Below are 17,666 nucleotides of genomic sequence, written 5' to 3'. Positions count from 1 at the left end.
CAGAAGAAAGAAATTCATACCGATTTGGAACAACTTGAGGGTGACTAATGATGACAGAATTTACATTTTTTGGTGAATTATCCTTTTAATGCAGGCACAAAAGTTTTAAGTTTCAGCAGGGGTGTTGATTTGATTTGAACACTGGCGATGCTGAAGAGTAAGCTTCCTTATGTGATTGATTGATTGATTGATTGATTGATTTACAAAATGGTCTTTTGTGGTAGTCCACACATGTAAAGTTGGTTGATAGCACAACAGCAACTAATAGTTAACAATTAGCCTACTTGTTTTGAATAGAATATATGAGGTATTTACCTACTAAGGATCTGTACCCTATTCGTTTAACATAATTTTCTACTTTAAAATGTCATAAACTAACTTAACATTTTCTTATACTGTTGTTAATGTTTGTTTGTTTGTTTATTTAACAAAAATGTGTAAAATTTAGCACAGTGTGTGAACACCCCCTGACTGTAATATAACGTGATAAAATCTAGAGTGGTCGTGAGTAAGCCTTCTAATGAATGTTGTTGCAGGAGGAAATGTTCTTTTTTTTCTTCTGTCTTTTAATGTTGTATAGGCCTATTTATTAGTTTTATTTGTGTGTGTGTGTGTGTGTGTGTGGGTTGATGACATTTAAAAGTGAGAAATATATTTAAAAAAAAAAAGATTGTATTGTTTATACTCTTGGCTACTCAGAAAATTACATAATTGGGATTTTTGTCACTTTTACTAGTCCATAAAAATGTTTTATGTAATTCTTTAAAAGTCGAAAGAAATTAAGGGAAATATGATTTACTAATTTCCACTGAGTAGCATTTAAGATTAATTTGTTTTAACCAAATTTTAATCTAAAGACAATTCTTTTGAGAGACAGCATTATTTATGGGTTATTATATTGAGATTTTTATAAGCGTTTATTGCCTAATATATTTGATAAATATGCATCTAAACAGAACGAGATTTCACAAATAAGCCAAAAAGTTTTTCTGTCAATATGGGGTGCTGTGTGTACATTAATGAGGAAAAAAAATTAACTTAAATGATTTTAGCAAATGGCTGCAATATAACAAAGAGTGAAAAATTTAAGGGGGTCTGAATACTTTCCGTACCCACTGTATATTAAAGATAGTATCCAGAACTATTCAGAATGATCCAAAGATATTGTCTATGCCAAAAGAACAATAACTGAAGGCACAGTGTTTAGTGTCTTATATTTATGTCTGCTTTCTCACTTTTCCTGCAAGGTCTGTGTTAGTGCATTCCCATTCTTTCTGCATTTGACAACTTTATAGCATCTGTCACATGCTGAAATAAGAGATTGAATTAAGAATTATTACACACTGGCTAAAGAATAGTGTGAAGTATACAATTACAAGGCCTTATATTGTATGTATAAAAAGGGCTAATAAAATAAACTATTGCAATTTTGCAAATCAAATGACATTTTTCTATGTTGCAAATTCATTCTACAATGTTTTGCCATGTTTCATGTAGTTAGGTCAATACATGGTTTTCTTGAAAACAAGTGCACACAATATAAGTATTCTGAGCTCAAAATATATAGTTTAAAAGTGCACTGAAATTCAAAGCAAACATTACATAATCTGTTGTCCCCATAGTCTGTCACCCAACCGTTGCATATATATAGAGAGAGAGAGAGATACTGGATTTTACTGTCTAGAGTTTTCAATTAGTCTTCTGTAATTTTTAAAGCAAATTTTAAGAGAAATCCACATACTAAAACATAAATCTCTCTCTTTCTCTCTCTCTCTCATAGGATCACAATCACTTACTCTCAGGTGTGCACCTTTAATACTCTCTGTAATTTTTAAAGCAAATTTTAAGAGAAATCCACATACTAAAACATAAATCTCTCTCTTTCTCTCTCTCTCATAGGATCACAATCACTTACTCTCAGGTGTGCACCTTTAATACTCTGTCATCTGATTAGTAGCATATATAGGTCATCTAGAAAAATGAAGTGGTCTTTAGTGGGTTACAGTGTTAGTCTTTAGTAATTATAGTTGATTGTATATTATCAACAATAGAAGTTTACAGTATTTTCTTATTTAGATAGCGATAGCAGGGGTTCTCCAGTCTGTTGTGATAGGGTTGTGGTTAACAGGGAAAAACATTGCTAAATGCCACTAATAAACGGCAACTAACCAAATAACTGTGCGGTAGTTAGTACTTTTTATAACGGAGAAGAAAACACTTCCTATATTTGTGTTGTTGATATCAAAAACTGTGTGTCCAATCAAACTACAGTATTTTGGTGCAGACTCACCTTTCACTTTGTAATATAGCTAATGCTAATATAATATTTGGCCCAGTGTTTGCTCCATGTGTGAGGCTGGTGAATCATATTCCTGCTGTTGTTTATGCATTTAAAATGTCAAATTTTCTGTCATGTTTTGTTGTGTTAATAATTTGCATGTTATTGAGCCTATGTTGTTTGATCTGATCTGAAAATGTCTGATTTTAAGAACATTTTGTTCTAAACAGTTAGTTCCGGTCAAATCTCATTGGTTTTGCGGCGTTCTGAGAGTGCTGATATAACGGACCAGAGCAATGGGCCATTTCTGCAGGCATTTTGCCAGTAGGTGGCGACAAGTGACTGTCAAATGAGTGAGTCATTGACTCATTTACTCAACCGATTCATTTAGGAGTCGGAATAGCTTACTTACTATTTCGGTGTTATATGTCATAAATAATAAGAGTAATATTCTAGTATGCTATTTTGTGTTTGAGTCATTGAATCATTTACTCAACCGATTTGTGGTTCATTCAGGAACGCCATAGTGTGTTAACAGTTCATTCGTTTTTGAAAATGTCATCGCTAATATAGTAAAACATGATGAAAACCAACTTGAGGACATTTCAAGCAGTTCCCCCTCCCCAGGGCTCATAAATCTCAACTCATGATTAATTTTAAATCTACTAATTGGCCTGTGAGGTTTAAGTGTAGTTGTAAAGTTACAATTAGGGATTGGCAAACATCTTTATCTCCATATAAAAATATTATCTATGAGATGTCCTAATATATACCAGATACCAACTAATCGCACAGGTTTGCAGCTCGTGCTTGGAGCAACAGATGCCACGCTGTGGAATAAAGCCCTTCAGAGCGGGGGAGGGTGGAGGAGTAGTGTGGCAAACTCCACTCACAGCGAGAGCAGCTCACACTGCTTGAGTATCCACTCATGGAGATACTTTCGGTCCTCACTATTTGCGATAACTATCAGAGAAACCTGAGGCTCACGACTTTATGATTTTCACCACGTGCAAAACATGCCGTAAAACCTGCTTAGGGCTCATCTGACAAAGTTGGCTGGCTGTTCTGGGACGGAACAGATTAAAGGGGATAGTACATGGATATTTCTCAGTCTCTGGTCAATCTCGGCTGTGAGAGCATAAAATTGACCACTACTTAAGCTGTTAATCGTGGAGAAACGAAAAGAAAAGCGAGCAAGTGGGCATGCCACCCAAGAAAAAGGTAAAATGTCTTGTGTGTTAGTGCGTTTGTGTTTGTGAGGGAGTGATGATGAGGTACACATGAGAGTGCCATTTGAGGAGACTGCCATCTGTTGCTTTCAGCTGTAATCCATGTGAGCTTGAGCTGCTATGCATCATTGCTTTTATGTACCATAGACAATACGCTGTGTGTGCACCAGCACTGGGGTAAAGAGTGCTCTGCATATGCTGGATGTTTTCTATGTCAAAAGAAAAATTGTCCTGAAGTGTAACCTCCACGTGACCGGTTCAATCATTGCGATGCTGAAAGTGATGGAATTGTGCTGAGCAGTGTTATGAGCATAATCCCTTTCCAATTGTCAGGATTACAAAACTCAGCTGTTTCACAAATGATCTCTAAATATAGACCAGGTGTGGGAGTTTTGTTTTGTTTTTTCGTAGTTTATATTTTTTGGGAAAGTACCCGGAACAATTCTGACCTGTCAAAGGGGTATTAAACTAGTCCCTTCTTGCTCATATATTTGTTTTTGCCATGGTTTCCAGTAGAAATATCTAAACATCTTTAAATAATGTTTTAAAATTCTAATTTTATAAAATAAAAATAATTGTTTTCATACCCCAATTGGAATTTTCAGAGTTCATCTTAAATGAAAGTTTCTTTTTCCTACCGTAGTTGGCATTTTCAAAGTTCGTTAAACTAAATTTATTTTTCAAACCACAATTGGCAAAACAACAACAACAACAAAAAACAATCAAACAAAAGGGGGGCATGAGAACAATAAACTTAAAAACATTGTCTAATTTAATTTGGCTTGTCATCTGGTTTAGATATTTTTACTAGAAAACTACAGATTCGAAAAAATGTAAAAGCAGTAACTTTTGTCCGCCGGGAAAAGCAAAAAATTTTGTTTTGTAGCTGCAGGTCGTTGAGGACGTGTGAAACTCTAGTCTCTATCTGCAGTGTTGTCCATTGGACAGGACGAGTTTGCATTTGTCTCTTTCTCTCCAAATCCTGGATTGACGCATGCCATCTTAATCTCCTTACAGAGAAGCAATCATGACCAGGAGGCAACAGCGAAAAAAAGAGACGTAATGTTCATGAGTGTCTCTCCCATAGGTCTCATAGTGTGTTTTGTTTCAGTACAGAACGGGCCGGATCTGTACCTTTTTTATGCATTGCCTTAACTGGCACAATGTTTTGCTGATATAAAAATACAGGTTGACATTGTCACTGTCCACCACTGAATGTGTCGGTGATATGCAGTGTATTTTTATGGGAAAACACTAAAAGCATCTCTAAAAACTGATCATTGTGATAAACAATCCTTGTTATCAGTGTTCATTGTGTTATGTTATCTGATATTTAAAGTGGAGATGTGCCACTCCTACTATTACAGAATTATAAAATAAGAAGTAGTTCAGTCGACTATATTGCATGTTTATCTATCTGTTTCAAGATGCTAGCCTTATTTACTAACAAATTACAAGTATAAGTTGTAAAAAATCTATACAGTCATTACTTTATAGTGTACAAACAGTAACATTTGGCATAGCCTAGAATACAGAGCAGTTGAATACCTGGGTGACCTGCCAGTGCTCATTTAGCATCAGTCAGGAAATCTTAATCTTAGTCTTAATTAGATTAGGAGCCAGTTTCAAATAAGAGAGGGTGCTGCTCCACCATCCACAATTTGTCCTTTGTTTTGTCCACTCAGAGCTCAGGAAAACATCCCGGCCTCTCAGAAAATCCGTATATATTCTCCGTAACCCATGCATTCACCTGAGACCAAACTGAACATAGCCCCGAATCTACTTAATTAACTAAAATCTCAAATTTTGTATTCAACTTTATAGAAGCATGTTACTGTCTGATGTAATTTTTAGGGAGAAAAACATTTTTACTAAATTTCCGGCTCCTGCTGTACTCTCAGTGTTGAAGAGAAAGGTGCTGACTCACTAAATGGATCTGACCCAAATCTCATGACATGTTCTGTGGTGCGGTAGCAGGAGTCACACAGGTTGCAGTAGGTGGATGTTGGAGTACAGCCCAGAACTCAAACCATTATAGCATTGGACTAAAAAAATCCACTAGCGTGATATTGTGACGTACTTGTGTCTATTAATCACAATCTTTTAACTGTCCTAATAATTATTTAGAAGAGTACACAATACATTGGGTTGTTTTTTTTATGAAAAATCTAATAATTTTAATGATTAATACAGTATGTTGTAGTTGGGAAATGGGAAATCTAGACTTTAAGTCATGCACCTCATGTGAAATTTACTGCATAGCCAGTACATTTCCTTTTCTTGAGGTTTCCATAGCAACGTCTGTTCTCGCCTCGATCCCTTACAGCTTTTAATGCAGACACACATGCACAGTTCTCTATTGTATTGATAACAAATGATAAAATCTTTTTTTCCTCACTTGTATTTCATAATGTCATCAATCTGAATTACCCTTATAGTAATAACATGTTATATTAAACAATGGGCATCTCAGAAAATACAAAGAACAAAGTTTCTAAATCATTATAATAATTAGAATTACCCAGATTGGCCCTGTGAAAAACTAATTATGGAACTTTTTGGAAGATACAGGCCTTCCTATTGTAAACCTGTTGCAACTTTTTATCACACAATTCATACTTTTTTCTGTCAATTCCTAGTTTTCATCTCACATTTTTTTTCTGCCTCAGTATAAATATAAAGACAATTGCAACCTTTAAACTCAGAATTCTGACTTTTCTTTATATAAGATGTAATCTGGATTACGTAATCAGATTCCAAAAATTAAGACCTTGTAATTAATTAGAATAAATTCCATTTTAAAATACTCTGAATCAGACTAAGTTACTTTTTTTATTGATTACATGATTACACATTATTCAATAGCAATAAATTATTCATAATAATTATGAATATAATACTTATTTTACATCTTTTAAATGTTCCTTTCTAAAATAGCCCACTGCTTATATACAGTCAGAAAGTCTTCTAGTTTTGCAGACTTTCACAAAAAGACCAGTCACTAGTCAGGTGGATATAATTTCACAAGAATTTGAGAGGCCACACATCATTTGACCTCTGGATTTACAAAAATAATTTCAATTTTAAGAATTGTTTTCTTAGCATTTCAACATTACATCAACTACTGATGAACATGCAGAGGGTTATTTAATCATGTATCACTTTGTCTTTGGAAGGCTTTTGTCTCTTTAAACACATGAAAATACCCAAATTATTTGCGTGTAATGCAGGGATTTCCAAACTTTTTTGTCAGCCGAACCGCTTTCACCTAATATATTTACTTGAAGTACCCCTGAGATTTTTAAACAAATGTTTTAAAAATTAAGTATCACGTTTGCATGTTCACAGTTCACTGACATTGGTTAATGGTCACATGACAGGTAAACCTATAAAATATTAAAACAATTTTAGTAAGTTTTATTTTGATTGATGTTATTTTAAAACGATTTATTTTAATTTGACATTTTTATGATCTAATTAATCATTTGCTTTTCATTAAACCCATAAATCCCCTTCAGTTCCTTTACGAATCCCAGTGTGGGAAACCTTGACATAATATAATGATTAACTGACTTCATGTCAGTAACAACAAATGGAAAATATTTTCTTATTCTTGGCAGTTTTATATAAGATTATCCTATTTAAATCAATAGGTCAAAAGTAATCTAAAAGTAATTAAGTCTGATTATATTACCTAAATGTAATAGATTACGTTACTAACTACAATTTTTGTAATGTATTTTGAAATCAGTAATGAATTACAAAAAGTAATCTACCAGCTCTTTTTATATGTAGTTGCCTTTGTTGAATTTTTGCATAATCGCACCGTACCTTGAACAATGACTGGACAGGAAACAGTGGGAAGAGATGGTCAGATCATTAACTCAAAAAAAAATCAGCTACTCCCTTTGAGTACTATGGAGAGGCTTCACTCTTCAATACATCTAAGAATGAGAATATAAATGATCTGAATCCCCTCTAAACTCTGTGGTTGGAAGAGCATCTTGGTGAGCATGGCATTTGTTAATAATTCAGGAGCGTTTTGTACTGCTCTCTCCGTGACATTGAATTGCAGGAGAGGCGGGCACTGAGTGAACAGATGTCTATGGCAGACATGAGTAAACAAAAGTGAGCACCTCTACATGACTGTGCCTATGGGAAAAGCCCCCTCCGCTCCCCACCCTCCAATTATCCTGGTCTCCTCTAATTCCTCATTTGAGTCATTCCTTTTCTCAATCTTGTTTCACCACCTTCTCTGCTAATTAGCCTAATTTCTTTCAACTATGTTATGTTTGCTGCATGCCCTTGAGTAAGTTTATCCACTGGGGACTGTTAAGCCTGTTTATTATAAATACTTGTGAGAACAATATATATTAATAATAACATTCAAGTTCACATTGACATTCTTGACAGACTTCATGAAACATTTACACCATTTACAACTTTAATCACAATGTTGCTTTGATGTGATGATTTAATGTGCAAACTAATTTGGTCCTTCTTTCCCTGATGAAGTTCAGGCTGGTTCTTGCTGGTTTGGTGCTGTTTACCAGCCAAAAACTGTTCGCCATCCAAAACACAACATATGCATGAGACCAATAGTGCTGGTCTTGTCAACAAGGTTATCAGCCTTATATTAAGGTCAGAATGAGGTTGTCAGACTGCGTGCCGTGCGCCAGTGTCTCTCGAGGGGCTTGTCACAGTGCCATTCCTGTCAGTGTGTTAGTGTGCATGTGTAGGTATGCCTTTGGGAGAAAGTGTATTTCAGTCATCATGACTTTTGCATGACATTGTAAAATCGTTTTACATTGAAAATTTGGAATCTTAAACTAGAAACTGACTGAATTTTAGAAATGAGAGTTACTAAAATGTGATTTGATGACTAAAATGCATATGTAGTGAGGTTAGTTAGACTGACTGTTGGAAAAAAAGCAATATACAGTTTTCTAGTAAAATATCTATATTTCCATCTAATATTAAGATAAATTTACTTGAGAAGCATAATTGTGTGATATATATTAAGATATGTTTTCAGAGTATATATCTTTAAGTTTTCTTTTCTTCCTCATTTAGCATGTTTTTTTTAATGTGTTAAGAATGAACCTCACCTCATTTGATTAATTATTGGTTAAAACAAGAAAAAACATGTTTATGATGTAAGCAAAATGAATGTTTAATAGAATTATTTTAAGTCGTAATATTTTCTACAACTTTTGTTTGGCCAGGAAAAAATAAAAACAAAAGTTTTTTTTTTTTGTTGTTGTTGTTCTTTGCAATGGTAGGGCTTACATTCTGAAGCTTGTATTTCTCATCCTAAGATTAAGTTACCATGTATGATACAGTGTAATATCTGACATCAAATCCTTCAGCAGGTCATATATAAGATTTAATTTCATAACTGCTTTTCACATCACTGGGTTAAAAATATTATGGACATTGTGTTATGGATTTTTTTTTTTTTTATGCAGTCTTTGTTTTGTGGTAGCACTTTGTCATAGATTAGTGTTGAAAAATGATAGGGAGTGTTATGCTCATATTAATTTACACGGTCAAGTTGACAGAGCGAAATGGTTTTACTTTGAGTTCTTATTGCCTGACATTACTGAGAAATTCTCTGCTTGACTTTGAACACTGCCCTTTGTGAAGAGTTGCTAATAAAATTTGATGAAGGAGCACTGAAGGAGAAAGCTTGGGATCATTTGTGACTTTAATGACACTGTCATTATATAGTGGACTGATCTCTCTTGAAAACGACACATCAATGCATGATTTTATGATATCATAATGATGATATCTTTGTACCTGGTTAGGATTACCTCTGTTTTTATATTTTATTATTTTATATTATTATTATTCATTTTAAAGGAAAAGGCAGCACAGTTTGAGGTTAATCATCTCAACACTGTCACTGTTATATTTGATGATATGCGCACAGTCAAGTGCTTGTTGCCATACTGTGAGTCAGAATGAGTCAAAATGGACAGAAATGTCTTGTGAAAGAATGAATCTGGGTGTTATTTTAATGCTGGTTCTTACTCTTGTTTGAAAAGGGTTCGGCGGACCGTCAGGACTCAGGGGCCACTGAGGAGAAGGAGAAGAATGCCCAAGTCCAGCTGGAGAAGGCCAAGGTAGATTGCAACTCCATAATTCTCTCAGCTGCCCGTTCCTGCTACCAGTGATGTTGGCCACAAGGACCTAAATATATCACAGCTTTAGATATGTAATTTTACACGGCTCTTTTTCCTCTGTCAAAGTAACAAGGTAGTTACTGTCAAAAAGCTAATTACCAAATGCCTTGGTTGAAACAGCACATCAGTGTTAAATCTTGTACTCTACAAAATCAATGCTTTACACGCGACTGACAAACGATAGCTACAATTACCTTTTCTTCTGTTCCTTTACACCGTCCAAAAACAGATAAGAAGCACCGTGGCAAACCATGAATGAGCAACAACAAATGCTCTGTGTTTTATCATCGGCTCTTTACAGAGTCCAGTTTTGCTCGGCTTTAAAAACTGAATGAAACCCCCCTGTCTGTGTCAGCGAGCTCCCTGAGGTCCTTTTTAATTAAGGTACTGAGCAGACAGCATCACGTCCTGCTTCAGTCCACCATCTCCCACAGAGCATCGCCTTTCAAAACCAGGCTACAAGCAGCTAGACTGCCATTGTGTTGACATTTGACTTTCTTTTAATTAAATACTAAATGATTATACAATAAATTAATAGAACAAAGCAGTTACTTATCGTTGTATGATTTATTTATTATTGTGTTATGACAGTATTTTTAAATAATATGGAAACTTGCATGATTGTTTTTTTTAACGATAGAAAAAGTTACAATGTGAATTGCTAATGTTTCCAAACTTTAAGGCTTAGGTACTGACAATAAAAAAAAAATGTATACCAGATTTTCTAACTGACTAACTAAAAAGCATGACTGTGATTTATTTTGTCCTTTTTAACCCGTAAGTGTGTTATTAATTGTCAAATCCATTAGCAGGTCATATAGAAGATTGAGTATCATAACTTATTTTCACATCACTGGGTTAAAACATTATAGACACTATTTTATGGATTTTTATAAATGCAATTTTTGTTTTGTGGTAGGGACTTTGCTATTGATTAGTATTGGAAAAACTAAAACATTACACAGTGTTATGCAAGACCTCCATGGTGCTGACATTTGACTTCTTTTAAATCAAATACCAAAGTATAATACAATAATTAATTAGAAACAAAAGTATTACACTATTGTAAAATATGGAGACTTCTTTTTAGAGAAAAAAGTTATACATTGTAATCAACAGTAAGCTAATGTTTCCAAACTTTTTGTCTTAGTAAGACTCAAGTAATCCTTTAATCACATTTTTTTTATACCAGATGTAAAAACTTAAAGGGGTCATCGGTTGCAAAATTCACTTTACAAGTTGTTTGAACATAAATGTGTGTTGGAAGTGTGTGTAGACATCCACCCTATAATGATAAAAATCCACCCAGTGTTTTTTTTTAAATCCCTATTTTAAAATCCCCTTTCTCAATTCAGGCTGTTCTGAGATTCCTGTCACAATTACGTAGTTCTGCACAGGCCGCTCCCACGATAGTTGATGGACAAGACTGTCTTACCTTAGACCCGCCCTGTGTGAGCTGTGAGCTGTCTGCCATTGTGTTGATTCCGGTGCAGGGGAAGACAAGAATGTCTCCCAAGCGATTGAGGCGTTTTGTTGTTGGATGTAATAATGAATAAAGCAGTCGTCATTTACTCCCGACATCTGAGCCGCTGAAGATGCAGATGATTAACGTTACTTTCATTTTTGAAGGGAATGAGCCGATCCCCGATCTGCCTAAATGCGTCTTGTTCGCGCAAATCATTCGTCATCCAGCTTCATCTACAGAAGAAGTGAGTATAAGGGTTTTTTATGAATCTTTGCAAATCGCCTTTCCAAATAATGTGCTAGTTCGCCAGTTTCGCGGCTGAAGTTTACAGTCTGCTCATCACCCTACGGAAGAGAGGGGCGGGGTCAGCAGAGCTCATTAGCATTTAAAGCGACATGGACTAAAAAACAGCTTGCTGAAAACCGAGCTGATTTTGACAGGGTAAAAAGGGTGTTTTTTACACTACGCATCCGATGACCCCTTTAAGGCAATCAATCAATCAATAAATGAGATTTTGATTACTGTAATCTGTTTACTAGATTCCTTAATATTTTAATTTGAAGTTTGTTTTATAGGTTTAACAAATCGAAGTTCTCAAAATATTTTACACACAACCCTGATTGGCAATCACTATAAACAAACCAACTGTTTATCACAGAATCTCAGTTGCTACTCTAGATTTGTCCTTTTGTCCTGTTACTGTAAATATATGTAAATATGGATGAATCAACTCTGATCACATGTAGCTTACCCTGCTGCACTCCATATAAATTATCCTTTCAAATTTTACAGCACTTGAAGGACAAGTTTTAGGTCTTTGCAGATTAAATTAAAACGATCTTGTGTGCATTCGGTCTCATCCTATGTATATAAATCCGCACTGTCCTCAAGCCTCATGTAGCTACCATTAGACTACATTACCCTTTACTGGGCTGATATTGAGGTCTTTGAGAATGAATTTGTGCATTGCAATTGGTTTGAAGGTAAATGAATGAAAGTTATTATTAGTAACTTGCCTGGGGCAATGCAGCACATGTGCCATTGCTCAAATCAGCAGTGGTTTTGTTCCCGCATTCTTCTCAAAGTATCTGTCTGCTGCCATTCACTCATACACAACCTCGTGGACAAATTTACAAATATTCTCACCATACATGGTAGAACTACACATGAAGATTTTGTTTACAGAACTGAAACACATACTGTAGCAGTTCATGTGCTCACAAAGGATTCTGATGCAAAAGTGTCACATTCAGTGTGTTGTGTTATCAAAATGTAGAGGTTTCAATCTTTCCTTTTTGTTGCGATTGTTCAGTTTAAGCCTGTTGCTTTCGCCGTGCGCACAAACTTCACCTACACTCCTGCAGATGATGACAACGTCCCCATACCAGGGCACGGGGTTTCTTTTGAAGCTAAAGACTTCCTGCATATCAAAGAGGTCAGTGTGTTCCCAGATCACTTGCACAATCATTACACTGAAGTAAATCAAATTAAAGGGATAGTTCACCCAAAAATGAAAATTCTCATGTCGTTCCAAACATCAGAACGGTAGCTCCTTTCTTTGCACACAAAAAGTATTCTCGTAGCTTCATAAAATTAAGATTAAACCACTTATATCAAATAGACTATTTTAACAATGTCCTTACTACCTTTCTGGGCCTTGAACGTTGGCACTTGCAATGCAGGGTCAGAAAGCTCTCGGATTTCATCAAAAATATCTTAATTTGTGTCCCAAAGATGAATGAAGGTCTTACGGGTTTGAAACAGCATGAGGGTGAGTAATTAATGACAGAATTTTCATTTTTGGGTGAACTATCTCTTTAATGTCAATATAGTCAGTGAAGATGGTTTTTAAATATAAAATAGTGTTGTTTTTGTTGTTTACAGAAATTTAACAATGACTGGTGGATTGGACGGCCTGTAAAGGAAGGGGGAGAGGTTGGTTTTATCCCCAGCCCGGTGAACCTGGAGACGATTCTGATCAGAAGAGAGGTGCAGGCCAGGAAGGCCGCCAAAGCGCTGGCCAAGTAAACAAACCTGATTAATAATGCAGTGTGGGGTCTTCATTTTGCAATCTTTGTTTTCTTATTGCATTAATGAATCAACCATTTGAATGTGCATAAATTGCGGCAAAATTCATTATGTACAAACTGCTTTTTTCCCCCTCTTGTTACAGTAAAGCGGCTACTGCTGCCAAAGAGGATATGAATGCAAAGAAAGCTGCTCCACCACAAACAGGTGCACTGACACTTCATGTTTCATTATTTTAATTTTTTATTTTTAATTAGACAAATTACTGAATTTAACCAAATTAGCATGCAAGTTTCCTTTAATAATTTATTATCCTTAATTTGTTATCATCCACTTATCTGGATGAAATGTATGTATGTGGAACATAATGTTATTTTATGTGTCCGTGTGCAATTCAATTGGTCATTTTTGTCAATTTATCCTTTAGTTCAACAAGTGAAGAAGAAATCGGTAAGCAAATATATACAGTAATGCTGTGATTATGACCACACCACGCACATTTATGTTTATATCCATATACTGCCTGTATGTTTAAACATGTCTTCACCCATTTTCTTTGACTGCAGGGAGAGCAACTGGCTGCATATGATGTTGTGCCTTCAATGCGTCCTGTGGTGCTCATGGGCCCTTCGCTCAAGGGCTATGAGGTGAGGGTCTTTTTTTTTTTTGCTGCTGTCTCTGTATGTACAATGTTCAGTCATTCATGGTCCAAACTCTCTGAGGATCTTCAGCATAACTGCTTTGAAGGAGTCAGTGGCTCAGAAGACATATGAAAATATATTACTCCTAAAATAAAACTTTTAAAAAAGTACCATTCTTATTTTAAATGGTCTATAATGTGTTTTATTGCAGAACCTGAGGATTATATTCTTATGTTCTCTTATGCCACATTTACGCTGTACAAATATGTACTGCCCTCTCCTGTACATAACGGAAACTACACGTTTATGAAGTACTATTACTGAGTTGCATATTTTCTCCCTTTTATTTTAATTTACAGGTTACAGACATGATGCAAAAAGCTCTCTTTGATTTTTTAAAACACAGATTTGAAGGAAGGTATGGCACACGGACTGTTGACTCATTACAAAAGAAGAAATGTGTGTAGTCAAACAGAGTGTTGTGACTTTGCTAATATGTAAATCCATTGCTAGAATTACTATCACCCGGGTGACAGCAGATATTGCACTTGCCAAGAGATCGATCCTCAACAACCCCAGCAAGCACGCCATAATGGATCGCTCCAACAACCGCTCCAGTTTAGGTAATCACTTCTTGTCCATTTCTTAATGTTTGTCTTGTCTGTATGCCATTCTGTACAAATTACATAATATATTCTAAATGTATTGGCTTCAGATATTAAATAATAAACTTTGGTTCAGAATCAGAGAGAGTCTAGAAAGAATTTATTGGTCATTGAACCCAAACGTGCATATACTTTACAGATTTTTAATTAACTGCTTAACACTGGGATAATAGAGCTTGATGGTGCACTGCAACAACAACAAAAAACCTAATCAGTACTTTTGTCTTAATTTTCTTTAATGCATTTACTTTAGAAGGAAAACTGCATAAATAAATAAACTTAAGTCAATTTATTTGGTTTGATAGATTTCTTAATTGTTTGAAAACAAGATAAAAAACTGATTAGTAAAACTATTTTTGCAGTGTGTTAAAAAAAAAAGATCCCACTTACAGAGAAACTCCCACTGTAATTCTCACAACACTCAAAGTTGTATTTTTATTTTTCATTTTAATGATTAAATAGCTGTTTAACATTAGTGGGTGTGTTTTCTCACCAAGTGTGGATCTGAGGTGTGTAGCTAGCTTTGTTAAGGGGATCTGATTGGTTTTCTCCACTCTGTCCCTTGCATTGCTCTCTTACCTCAGATGCCGCGGGTATGTATAACAGCAGTAGCCTGTCCATGCTCCCCAACTCATTCCTGTTGGTGTCATCAGAACTGCTTTACCTCTTAGAGAACACTATAAGTGTCAAAGAACCCTGATACTTTTAGTAAAGATCACTGCTTCTAAAAGCTTCGGCTTGTGTTAAGACACCATAACCTCAAAATCTCCATTGACCTTCATAATATGCGTTTAATTTTATTGGTCAAACAAATGCAAGCCAAAGTATTTTAATGTGTATGTAAGTGAGTTTTGTGCTAATCCTAATCTGTAATTTTCTGGGGAAAAAAACATATAAACATTCTTTAAAAAAGATCATTTATGTAAGATAATTAGAATATTTAAGAAAAACTATTTCTCATTGGAGTAAAAGAAACAAAATAATGTTTTGATATTTTTACTTTTTTTTTTACAGTGTGTTGTGAAAGATAATGTTGAACACCAATGTGAGATGATTTTGAACTCGTCCTGTTTTTATCATTAAAGTTTTGCTCACTTTGAGGCAAAGAGCAAGTTTTAAACCTTCATTGTTCTGTTACATCCTGTGGGCAAGGAACTGTTCTGTCAGCATATTTTGATCATCTCTATTTTCATTGACATATTGCATGACCCATGTATGGAATGCATTTAGTTTTGAAGATAGGACTTTTACTTTATATATATATATATATATATATATATACTTCATGAAATAGTGCAAAAAGCTTTTTTTCTTGATCATTTTTGATGTTCTTCTAATCTTATGTATAATAGAGGAATCTGACATAAAATGCTTCCCATTACATTTGAAGTGCTTTTGGCTACACTTCAGCAGATTTGTACTTAGATAGAATAATGTTTTTGAAGATGTCATATAAGGATTTTAGGTTGACTAGTCTCATTTATTTCTTAATCTGCCTCTACAGCCCAAATCCAAGGAGAGGTTGAGAGGATTTTTGAGTTAGCACGCAGTCTACAGCTTGTAGTTCTGGATGCCGACACCATTAACCATCCTCTCCAACTCAGCAAGACCTCCTTGGCCCCGATCTTGGTGTATGTCAAGATTTCATCACCCAAGGTCAGAAACTGTGTTCACAGAACTCGCAAACATTTTTTCAATAGTCATTTGTTTAACAAACTGACAAACTGATTATACATTACCGTTGAAAATTTGTGGATAGTAAGGTTTTTTTATTGTTTTAAAAAAGTCTCACCCAAACACCCAAACATGGCTGTTGAATTTTCAACAGCCATTACTCCATTCTTCAGTGTAACAAGATCCTTTAGAAATCACTGATATGCTGATTTGGTGCTCAAGAAAAATCAAAATGTTGAAAACAGTTATTGTAAACCGTTTTTTGTGGAAACCATGATGCATTTTTATGGATTCTTTGATGAATATAATGTTCAGAAGATGCATTTATATGAAATATAATTTTTTGTAACATTTTAAATGTCTTTACTCTGTGACTTTTGATCAATTAGAATGATTTGGGTGAGTTAAATGTTTGTTTTGTAATTCCAAATTTGTTTATTCCAAAACAGGACTTTTTAAGTGTGGAGGATTATGTTCAACACTTAGGAATTAAATAATGTTCAATACTTAGTCATCCGTTAAATAGCTGTTTAGTCATCAGAAAGAAATTAATTTAGCTTTCATTCATTATGTTAACCAGTTCCAGCTGCTCTATGTCATTTCCCTAGTCTGCAAAATATTAAAAGTATTATTTGCTAGTATGTTCAAGTATTCCATTGACTTTATGGTGTAAGCTAATAGATGGTATAAAAAATTACTTCAGCCACTAGGAGGCAGAAACATGTTTATTCTGTCAGTACAGCAGTATCTGATGTGGTACTATATCAACTTGTTTGATAAACTTGTCACTTTTCTGATAACTGCAAATGTCTTTTAAAGTGCACTATATCATTCAAAATGATAAATATCTGTCATATGAATAAGATCTATCTGTCTGTCACTAGGCTACACAATGCATGGTTTCATTCATTGTCCAAAAGCTTTTTGAATGTGCAGCCATTACATTTACATAGGAAACGCAAGTTTGAGAGAAGATCGGTTGTACAAAAACACTAACCTTTCTCTTGTGACCCAGCGTGACCTAACATCCACTGTTCTTTTACCCCATATGCCTCACACTCATCATTCCTGTCCCTTTTTCCTTCCTCTTTTCATCTGCTGTTCAGGTTCTGACAAGATTGATAAAGACCAGGGGCAAATCTCAGACTAAACATTTGAATGTTCAGATGGTGGCCGCAGACAAACTGGCCCAGTGTCCCAATGTAAGTGTGCCCTCTGTAAATGCTAAAGACATTAAAATGTTTTCCATATGATTGCAGGAGACCCTTCTAAAAAATAGTTTAGAAAGAGAAAAGGAATAGTTCACCCCAAAATTTGCAGAAAATTTACTCGGGCCATTCAAAATTGTTTGTTTGGGTTTAGAGAAGATTTGGACAATCTTAGCATTACATCACTTCCTCACCACTGGATCCCCTGCCATCAGAATGAGAGCCCAAACAGCTAATAAAAACATCACAAGTAATCCACACATCTCCAGTCCGTAAATGAATGTCTTGAG

At 35.0% G+C, this 17,666-nt stretch overlaps 1 protein-coding gene across 1 annotated transcript; it reads left to right on the top strand.

Moving 5' to 3' along the window:
- The first annotated feature begins 3,159 nt into the window (after nucleotides 1-3,159).
- LOC107585874 (voltage-dependent L-type calcium channel subunit beta-4-like) lies at nucleotides 3,160-17,421 on the top strand. Its single transcript, XM_016273053.1, has 12 exons — nucleotides 3,160-3,499; nucleotides 9,558-9,635; nucleotides 12,473-12,595; nucleotides 13,045-13,184; nucleotides 13,334-13,395; nucleotides 13,616-13,638; nucleotides 13,755-13,835; nucleotides 14,189-14,247; nucleotides 14,343-14,452; nucleotides 15,079-15,087; nucleotides 15,999-16,150; nucleotides 17,275-17,421. Exons 1-12 carry the CDS (start codon nucleotides 3,482-3,484, stop codon nucleotides 17,419-17,421), a joined length of 1,002 nt encoding a protein of 333 aa, XP_016128539.1. The 5' UTR covers nucleotides 3,160-3,481.
- Nucleotides 17,422-17,666: the final 245 nt, after the last annotated feature.

This window comes from Sinocyclocheilus grahami, unplaced genomic scaffold, assembly GCF_001515645.1.
Source record: "Sinocyclocheilus grahami isolate Dianchi unplaced genomic scaffold, SAMN03320097.WGS_v1.1 scaffold5.1, whole genome shotgun sequence".
Taxonomy (NCBI): domain Eukaryota; kingdom Metazoa; phylum Chordata; class Actinopteri; order Cypriniformes; family Cyprinidae; genus Sinocyclocheilus; species Sinocyclocheilus grahami.
The sequence above is the reverse complement of the archived record's forward strand: the minus strand, read 5'-3'. Positions and strand labels throughout refer to the sequence as shown.

What these genes read in the sequence shown, in the direction of transcription:
- LOC107585874 (XM_016273053.1), top strand. An exon ending in GCCGCCAAAGCGCTGGCCAA is followed by an intron (nt 13,185 to 13,333) that starts GTAAACAAACCT and finishes CTCTTGTTACAG; the next exon opens with TAAAGCGGCTACTGCTGCCA. An exon ending in CTTCGCTCAAGGGCTATGAG is followed by an intron (nt 13,836 to 14,188) that starts GTGAGGGTCTTT and finishes TTTAATTTACAG; the next exon opens with GTTACAGACATGATGCAAAA.